This window comes from Chiloscyllium plagiosum, chromosome 18 (assembly GCF_004010195.1).
Source record: "Chiloscyllium plagiosum isolate BGI_BamShark_2017 chromosome 18, ASM401019v2, whole genome shotgun sequence".
In the NCBI taxonomy this organism is placed as follows: Eukaryota; Metazoa; Chordata; class Chondrichthyes; order Orectolobiformes; family Hemiscylliidae; genus Chiloscyllium; species Chiloscyllium plagiosum.
This window is the reverse complement of record NC_057727.1, coordinates 62,416,952-62,427,267: the sequence shown is the minus strand read 5'-3', so window position 1 is coordinate 62,427,267 and position 10,316 is coordinate 62,416,952. Positions and strand designations below refer to the sequence as shown.

At 45.6% G+C, this 10,316-nt stretch overlaps 1 protein-coding gene across 3 annotated transcripts in view; it reads right to left on the bottom strand.

Annotated features, from left to right (window-relative positions):
• Positions 1–10,316, bottom strand: part of LOC122559128 (E3 ubiquitin-protein ligase RNF123) — a 389,631-nt gene that overhangs the window by 156,046 nt on the left and 223,269 nt on the right. For all 3 annotated transcript variants that reach the window (XM_043708460.1, XM_043708459.1, XM_043708461.1), the window contains exon 33: positions 811–999. In XM_043708460.1, coding sequence (XP_043564395.1) covers positions 811–999 — 189 coding nt within the window. The remainder of the gene's footprint in view (positions 1–810; positions 1,000–10,316) is intronic.

Below are 10,316 nucleotides of genomic sequence, written 5' to 3'. Positions count from 1 at the left end.
CTCTCTGCCTTTATTCCTGATGAAGGGCTTTTGCCTGAAACGTCGATTTTACTGCTCCCCGGATGCTGCCTGAACTGCTGCGCTTTTCCAGCAACACATTTTCAGCTCTGATCTCCAGCATCTGCAGTCCTCATTTTCTCCTCTGACCTTTTAATAAGTGAGAGTGGCATTGATTGACCATTCATTTCATTTCGGGTTCAGGTTAAAAGCAGCAAGGAGTCATGATTGGTGAGATTTTTTTTAAAAAAAAACTCCATTCGAATTACACAAAAGAAGCAAAAAGACAGCAAGGAATGGTAATCCCAGCAAAGTTACACCTGCAAACTCAGAGGCATTTGTTCATGGATTGGAAAGGAGAGCTGCAGAACCAGGCAGTGAGGGGGCGGGGGGGGGAGGTTTGGATTGTTCCAGTTTGTCATTTCCCCTGGGGCCCATACTCCCTCATGATAGCGGGACCCACAGTACCAGTACCAGTACCACAGTGGCTAAAAGTATTCAATAAAAGGGTGGAATCGATTGCTCCCTATAAATGTATGATCCTTCGTTCTGCAGTCCATTTACAAGCAGATTCTCGATTAAACAAAGTTAATTGTTCACAGAAAGTTAATTGTTGATTCCAGAAAAGAATCTTTAATTGCATTCAGAATACAAGGCATATAATTGGAAATATTCAGCCAAAAACTCATTTTGTGACAACTGATTATTAGTGACAAGCAAGTACTCATTCCCTCACACACATATACAAATATACATCAAAGGAAAAGCAATACATTTTGCCAAGATTGATGTACCTCTGGGCTGGAAGCGTACCTGTGCGAGGCGTCTCAGCAGCAGTTCTGCGGATGGTCTGGACCAATTCAGGAAGATCTCAGGGACAAGAGTGATGGTCATCTCCAGGACCCTTAGCAAGCTCACAGAAAGATCAAAGCAGGTGGCACACACTTTCAGCTGCCGACTGTCGACAAAGTTTCGCTCTGGACGTTCGGCTGCCTGCTGGATCTACCAGGACAAGGAAAGAGCAGTGTGAATGGACAAAACGAAGCTACTTCCAGATTGCAACAAGGATCTGACTACTCAAATGAACTAAATCTACTGGGACAGGAAAACAGCAGTGTGAACGGGCTTGAACAAGGATCTAAAACAGAACGCTGTCATGGAGTAAATGAAACAAGTCCATCGCTTCCAAATCACTTGCCTCTTTTCTTCTTTTATCTAAACCGCTCCTCTACATTCCCTCTTTTCATTTCGACTTCTCGTGAATTATGCCATCCCAAAACCTGGGTCCAACTAGTTCTCTAAGACGGTGGCTGCAGAGTAGACAGTGTCCAGACTCAGCCCAGGGCTCACCCTTTCTTTGTTCTTCTCTTATTAAATTTTTGTAGTTTTTTTTTTAAGAACCTTATCTTGTGGAGAGAGTGGCTGTGACGGCGTTGGAGCGTTTCAGCAGCTGAGACTCCAGGAGACGGAGGGCTCAGAATGGAGAGGGCACGGCCAAGGGGCCAGGGACAGAGAGGGGACTGCATGGAGCGGACAGCCAGTGGGCTCGGAGCAGAGCGGACAGCCAGTGAGCCAGGAGCTGTGCAGGGTGACAGAAGTTGGCAGGCCCAGAGGAGCCGACTGGCTGGGATCAGAGAAAGGAAGCTGGTGGTTGACAGGCAGGTGCCCAGTGTGGTCAGCCTGTCAGAGATGACAGTCAGTAGGTGATGGCCAGTTGGGGTTTTAGATTAGATTATATTACAGTGTGGAAACAGGCCGTTCAGCCCAACACGTCCACACCGACCCGCCGAAGCACAACCCACCCATACCCCTACATTTACCCCTTACCTAACACTACGGGCAATTTAGCATGGCCAATTCACCTGACCTGCACATCTTTGGACTGTGGGAGGAAACCGGAGCACCCAGAGGAAACCCACGCAGACACGGGGAGAACGTGCAAACTCCACACAGTCAGTCGCCTGAGGCAGGAATTGAACCCGGGTCTCCGGCACTGTGAGGCAGCAGTGCTAACCACTGTGCCACAGTGCTGCCTACCCAGCATGGGAGAGAATGAGTCAAAAAGGGTGATGCTAGAAAAGCATAGCCAGTCAGGCAGCATCCAAGGAGCAGGAGTGTCGATGTTTCGAGCATAAACCCTTCATCAGAAATGTGGGGGAGACCCAAGGGGGCTGAGAGATAAATGTGAGGGGAATGGGGCTGGGGGGGGGGGGGGAAGGTAGCTGGGAATGCAATAGGTAGATGAAGATGGGGGCGATGATGATAGGTCAGAGCGGATAGGTTGGAAAGAAGCTGGACAGATAGGACAGATCAAGAGGCCGGTGTTGAGTTGGAGGGTTGGATGTGAGAGATGTGGAAACCGGTGAAATCAACATTGATCCCGTGTGGTTGGAGGGTCCCAAGGCGGAAGATGAAGTGTTCTTCTTCCTCCAGGCTTTGGGTGACTAGAATCTGGCGGTGGAGGTGGCACAGGGCTTGGTGGAGTGGGAAGGGGAGTCGAAGTTATTGGCCACAGGGCAGTAGGGTTGTTTAGTGCGCGTGTCCAAGAGATGTTTTCTGAAAATGATCCTCAAATTGGCGTCCTGCCTCCCCAATGTAGAGGAGACCACATTGTGCAGAACAGACACAATAGATGATGTGTGTGGAAGGGCAGGAAAATCCCTGTCGGATGTGGAAGGATCGTTTAGGGCCTTGGATGGGTGTGAGGGGGTAAGTGTGGGCACAGGTTTTACACTTCTTTTGGTGGCAAGGGAAGGGGCTGGGAGTGGAGGGTGGGTTCGTGGGAGGCATGGACCTAACAAGGGAGTCGTGGAGGGAATGGTCTCTGTGCAAAGCAGATTAGGTGTGGGGATGGAAATATATCTCTTGTGCTGGGGTCTGTTTGAAGGTGGCGGATATGGCATACGATGATGGATTGTACCATCCCTCCAACTCGGCATCGCCCTCTTGACCTGTCCTTCCTGTCTATCTTCTTACCCACTTATCCGCTCCACCCTCCTCTCTGACTTATCACCAATATCCCCACCTTCATCTACCTATCGCATTCCCAGCGACCTTCACCCCCAGCGCCATCCCCGTCTCATTGATCTCTCAGCCCCCTTGGACCTCCCCCACATTCCTGATGAAGGGTTTATGCTCGTAACATCGACTCTCCTGCTCCTCGGATACTGCCTGACCAGCTGTGCTTCTTTAGCACTACACTTCTTGACTCTGACCTCCAACATCTGCAGTCCTCACTTTGTCCATGGAGGAGAATGAGACCCAGAGAACATAGCACATTACAGCGCAGTACTGGCCCCTTGGCCCTCGATGCTGCGCCAACCTGTGAAACCAATCTGAAGCCCATCTTACCTGAACTATTCCATTTTCATCCACTTGCCTATCCAATGACCATTTAAATGCCCTTAAAGTTGGCAAATCTACTACTGTTGCAGGCAGGCTGTTCCATGCCCCTACTACTCTCTGAGTAACAAAACTACCCCTGACATCTGTCTTATATGTATCAACCCTCAAATTAAAGCTATGTCGCCTTGTGCTATCCATCGCCATCCAAGGAAAAAGGTTCTCACTGTCCACCCTATCTATATATCTGATTATCTTATATGTCTCAATCAAGTCACCTCTCAACCTTCTTTCTGACAAAAACAGCCTCATGTCCCTCAGCCTTTTCTCATAAGACCTTCCTTCCATACCAGGCAACATCCTAGTAAATCTCCTCTGAACCCTTTCCAAAGGTTCCACATCCTTCCTATAATGCAGTGACCAGAACTGTACGCAATACTCTTAACTGCAGCCACACTAGAGTTTTGTACAGCTGCAGCATAACCTCGTGTCTCCAAAACTCAATCCCTCTACCAATAAAAGCTAACACACTGTATGTCTTCTTAACAATCCTATCAACTTGGGTGGCAACTTTCAGGGATTTATGTACATAGACACTGAGATCTCTCTGCTCATCTACACTAGCAAGAAGCTTACCATTAGCCTAGTACTCTGCATTCCTGTTATTCCTTCCAAGGTGAATCAACTCACTTTTCTGCATTAAACTCTATTTGCCACCACTCAGCCCAGCTCTGCAGCGTGGAAATCCCCCAGCGTGGGCGATTGCAGGCTATAGAAGGTCTGTAATATCTACATTTTAACCTTATTTCTTTATTTTCTGAGTTTAAATTATGAAGAACTGTAATGTAGAAATTTAGATTATTTTTCTTTATTTCTGTTTTTTTGTACCTAAGATTTGTAACTAGGTACTTTGTACCTCAGATGACACTATGTGTGGCGACATTGTACACTTTTCACTGTACTCCCATACTTTCGTACTTGAGTACACTTGACAATAAAATGTAATTCTAATTCAGCACTTCCTTCCTCTGCCTCTTCACTGTCCTTACAAGGGCACACAACCTCCTTATGAGCAGTAATTTCAATTTCCCTATTGAGGCAGTTGTGTAAGACTCATGCATCAGACAGGGATGAATCCCACTTAGACTCATCTGTTCCACTCACCCCTTTCTTCTGAGACCCTTTTGACTCTGTTACAGGGTGAGCTATTATCACTACACTCCACATCTCCTTCTCACTAAGATGTAGGAATATTACCATGTTTCAGATATGAAGGTTGTAAGGCCTCTAATATCAGTTGCAGATTAAAATCACCCAGGGCCAACCCAACAGCAAAAAGATGGACTTTTTGGTACTCAGCTGGAAATGTGTTGCTGGAAAAGCACAGCAGGTCAGGCAGCATCCAGGGAACAGGAGAATCGACGTTTCGGGCATAAGCCCTTCTTCAGGAAGGAATGCCCGAAACGTCGATTCTCCTGTTCCCTGGATGCTGCCTGACCTGCTGCGCTTTTCCAGCAACACATTTCCAGCTCTGATCTCCAGCATCTGCAGACCTCACTTTCTCCTTTTGGAACTCATCCAAGTACTCTTCATAAACTGGCAGACACTGGCAGATTTCTTTTCCATTGTGTTGAATAGGTAAACTAATTTTTGGAAGTATAGATAGTCAGACTATTCGCAGTAACAAATAGTAATTGGTACTATATGTTACTGCAAATGGTACATCAGGCCTGTGAATGAGTGCAATCTTGACTAAGCCTTCTCCTTTCCAAGCAAAACAGTCCCAACTTCTCCCATATTTCCTCAGAATGTAGCATCAACCCTGGAAAGGGTCTCATTAACCTCTTCCATACTCTTTGCGATTCATTTGCATTCTTCCTGATATGCAATAGCCAGAACTGTACACGATACTCCAGTCAAGGTCTAACTAGGTTTATACAGGATCACTAAAGGGCTGTTCTGCCTGATCCCATCAATCATCCTGAGCAGAAACTCTTCCTTATGAATTCCGGAGAGGTGTGTTTGAATGTCTGAATTCACACGCAAAGCTGTCTGCATTCCTGAAATCAGTTCCATCAAGCTCAAACTGCACTTTAGCCATACTGAAAGTGCCAATGACAGAGTCACTGCGACAGGGTCTCACTTTTTATTTTCACACCGGACAACTACTGTGCTTTCACTGAGCACCAGTCATAGCAGTCACATTTCTCTGAACTCAAATGTGGATAGACGCAGATGATGCTAGGACTTCTGAGGAAAGTATTGCTATGCTGCAGAGGATCAACAGGCTAATCTATCATTAGAAACACAAACGGTGCATCACTGCGAAAGGAAAAGGAAAATGTTTAAAACACCTGATTCAGTCTGTGGATGTACCTACTAGAGAAGGTGCAAAACCTGAGCTAATTGTGGGAGATAAGGCAGGGCAGGGTCTTAGGTGTCAGTGGGGGAGCACTTTGGGGCCAGCGACCAATATTCTATTAGTTTTAAAATAGTGATGGAAAAAGATAGACCAGATCTAAAAGCTGAAGTTCTAAATTGGAGAAAGGCCAATTTTGACGGTATTAGGCAAGAACTTTCAAAAGCTAATTGGCGGCAATTGTTTGCAGGTAAAGGGACAGCTGGAAAATGGGAAGCCTTCAGAAATGAGATAACGAGACTGCAGAGAAAGTATATTCCTGTCAGGGTGAAAGGAAAGGCTGGTAGGTATAGGGAATGCTGGATGACTAGAGAAATTGAGGGTTTGGTTAAGAAAAAGTTGGAAGCATATGTCAGGTATAGACAGGATAGATTGAGTGAATCCTTAGAAGAGTCTAAAGGAAGTAGGAGTTTACTAAAGAGGGAAATCAGGAGGGCAAAAAGGGGACATGAGATAGCTTTGGCAAATAAGAGTTAAGAAGAATCCAAAGGGTTTTTACAAATACATTAAAGACAAAAGGGTAACTAGGGAGAGAATAGGGCCCCTCAAAGATCAGCAAGGCAGCCTATGTGTGGAGCTGCAGGAGCGGGGAGCTGCTAAACAAGTATTTTGCATCAGTGTTTACTGTGGAGAAGGGCATGGAAGACACAAATTGTGGGGAAATAGATAGTGACATCTTGAAAAATGTTCATATTACAGAGGTGGTGGTGCTGGATGTCTTGAAATTCACAAAGGTGGATAAATCCACAGGACCTGATCAGGTGTACCCGAGAACTCTGGGAAGCTAGAGAAGTGATTGCGGGGCCTCTTGCTGAGACATTTGTATCGCTGATAGTTACGGGTGAGGTGCCAGCAGACTGGAGGTTAGCCAACGTGATACCACTATTTAAGAAAGGTGGTAGAGACAAGCCAAGGAACTATAGACTGTTGAGCCTGACATTGGTGGTGGGCATGTTGTTGGAGGGAATCCGGAGGGACAGGATTTACATGTATTTGGAAAGGCAAAGACTGACCAGAGATAGTCAGCATGGCTTTGTGCGTGGGAAATCTTGTCTCATGAACTTGGTTGAGTTTTTTGAAGAAGTAAAAAAAAGAGGATTGATGAGGGCAGAGCAGTAGATGTGATCTATATGGACTTCAGTAAGGCAGTCGACAAGGTTCCCCATTGGAGGCTGGTTAGTAAGGTTAGATCTCATAGAATCCAGAGAGAACTAGCCATTTGGATACAGAACTGGCTCAAAAGTAGAAGACAGAGGGTGGTGGTGGAGGGTTGCGTTTCAGACTGGAGGCCTATGACTAGTGGAGTGCCACTAGGATCAGTGCTGGGTCCACTACTTTTAGTCATTTGTATAAATGATTTGGATGTGAACAGAGGTGGCATGGTTAGTAAGTTTGCAGATGACACCAAAATTGGAGGTGTAGTGGACAATGAAGGTTACCTCAGATTACAACAGGATCTTGATAAGATGGGTCAATGGGCAGAGGTGTGGCAAATGGAATTTAATTCAGATGAATATGAGGTGCTGCATTTTGAAACAGCAAATCAGAGCAGGAATTACACACCTAATGGTAATGTCCTAGGGAGTGTTGCTGAACAAAGAGACCTTGGAGTGCAGGATCATAGCTCTTTGAAAATGAAGTAGCAGGTAGATAGGATAGTGAAGGCAGCGTTTGGTATGCTTTCCATTATTGATCAGAGTATTGATTACAGGAGTTGGGAGGTCAAGTTGCGGATGTACAGGACATTTATTAGGCCACTTTTGGAATATTGCATGCAATTCTGGTCTCCTTCCTATCGGAAGTATGTTGTGAAACTTGAAAGGAATCAGAAAAGACCTACAAGGATGTTGTCAGGGTTGGAGGATTTGAGCTATAGGGAGAGGCTGAATAGGCTGGGGCTGTTTTCCCTGGATCGTCAGAGGCCGAGGGTTGACTTTATACAGGTTTATAAAATTATAAGGGGCACGGACAGGGTAAATAGACAAAGTCTTTTCCCTGGGGTGTGGGAGTCCAGAACTAGAGGGCATTGAATTAGGGTGAGAGGGGAAAGATACAAAAGGGACCTAAGGGGCAACAGTTTCACACAGAGGGTGGTACGTGTATGGAATGAGCTGCCACAGGAAGTGGAGGAGGCTGGTACAACTGCACATGGATATATGAATAGGGAGGGTTTGAGGAATATGGACCAAATGCTGGCAATGGGACTAAATTATGTTGGGATAACTGGTCAGCATGGACAAGTTGGACCAAAGGGTCAGTTTCCGTGCAGTACATCTCTAAGACTCTATAACTGTAGTGCACACTAAAACGGCACGGTGGCCCAGTGGTTAGCACTGCTGCCTCACAGCGCCTGTAGACCCGGGTTCAATTCCCGACTCAGGCGACTGACTGTGTGGAGTTTGCACATTCTCCCCGTGTCTGCGTGGGTTTCCTCCGGGTGCTCCGGTTTCCTCCCACAGTCCAAAGATGTGCGGGTCAGGTGAATTGGCCATGCTAAATTGCCCGTAGTGATAGGTTAAAGGGGTAAAGGTAGGGGTATGGGTGGGTTGCACTTCGGCGGGTCGGTGTGGACTTGTTGGGCCGAAGGGCCTGTTTCCACACTGTAAGTAATCTAATCTAATCTAAGTAAAAATCACTTACGACACTGCTTCTGTGAGATACATCACTGCACACCTATTCTAATATCATTCAAATCTACCATTAGACCTACAGGGTTACAACCAAACAAAAATAAATCGTGATAACGGTCAGTGTTCGGATTTACTTCCGTCTGCCTCAAAACTGAGACTGGAGCCATAAAATCCAGCTGTGCATCCTTCCAGACCCAACATGAAGACAGCTTGATGCCCTTTGAGTATTTGCTGTCAGGGGATTCAGGATCTTCACATCTCTATCTGCTGTTTTTAAAGAAAGTTTGAGAGCTCATAACAATCACAACATAATTCTACACAACATAATCCTTTGTAAGTAATGGTCTTCAAAAGCTACAGTCAATTTCCACAGATGGGTGTAAAGGCTTTTAACTAATATGACATATGAAGGAGTTGGAAGGGCTGAGAACTCAATTATACAAAACTTTGAACAAAAACACCATACCATGTCCTAACTCCATCCTTCTGAGGTTAAATCCTCAACTTATGGGCGGCAAGGTTGCTCAGTGGTTAGCACTGCTGCCTCACAGCACGAGCGACCTGGGTTCAATTCCTGCCTCGGGCAACTGTCTGTGTGGAGTTTGCACATTCTCCCCGTTTCTGCATGGGTTTCCTACAGGTGCTCCGGTTTCCTCCCATAGTCCAAAGATGTGTTGGTGAATTGGCAATGCTAAATTGCCCATAGTGTTGGGTGCATTAGTCGGAGTAAATATAGGGTAGGAGAATGGGTCTGGGTTGGTTACTCTTCCGAGGGCCAATGTGGACTTGTTGGGCCAAAGGGCCTGTTTCCATACTGTAGGGAATCTAATCTAATCAATTATAATCACCAAACATACCTTCATTGACACTGCCCACCAGTCTTCTTTGCCACACCGTTGTATAAAGATTCTGCCTCACACATCATCAAAATTCCCATGAGCTGTATTGACATCATGTCTGTGACTCTCATGTCCCCAAGAAATGGGAGTTAAGATCTTTTATGTGACATTTGACAGATACATTTTTCTGCTGTGCAAAATCTGGCTCAAGTCGATACTTCCTCCAACTGGAGGTCCTGGTGAATCATGACTCTTGTTGCACTCCAGCTTTCATCAAAGCCTTCAACCCATGTGGCACTACTCTTTACAGCCAGCTCCTTCTAACAGGATAGAGAAAGTAAGTAGTCGTATCTGCCGGTTCGGGGACAGGGTCTTAGTGTGGGTCTTTCAGGAGTGACACTAGGAAACACTGCAATGCACAAAGGATGACAGAAATTTGGAATTTTCTTCCTGAGCAGAAACGGAGTCAACTGTTACTCTGAAATAGATACATTTTTGTTACCCAAAAGTACCAAGGGATAAGAGGAAAAGGCATCGTTATGAAATCGGACAATGTTAAAAATCACACAACACCAGGTTATAATCCAACAGGTTTATTTGGAAATACGAGCTTTTGGAGCGCTGCTCCTTCATCAGCTGGTTGTGCAGCATCTTGATCTACGCAGCTATTTGATGAAGGAGCGGTGCTCTGAAATCTAGTGCTTCCAAATAAACCTGTTGGACTATAACCTAGTGTTGTGAGATTTTTAACTTTGTTCACCCCAGTCCAACACCGGTACCTCCAAGTTATGTAATTGGAGTTGTAGATCAACCTTTTTTTTTATTTCAAAAATATACTTTATTCATAAAATAATTTGATGGTCTGTACAGTTGGTCATGCCATACATACGTAAACATTTGCATACAGAGATCAGAATTTATCATTTTTACACAGGTCTGTACATTTTTCAATCATATGCCCATATAATTAGCTGAGGCGTCAGCAGAGCCCAAATGACTGCGCGGGCCCCCTGTTCTTTTTTAGGCAGGCAGATGTTACACGGTGGTCTTTCCCCACCGCACCTTGGCAGCAGCTGCCCCAAGCTTCAG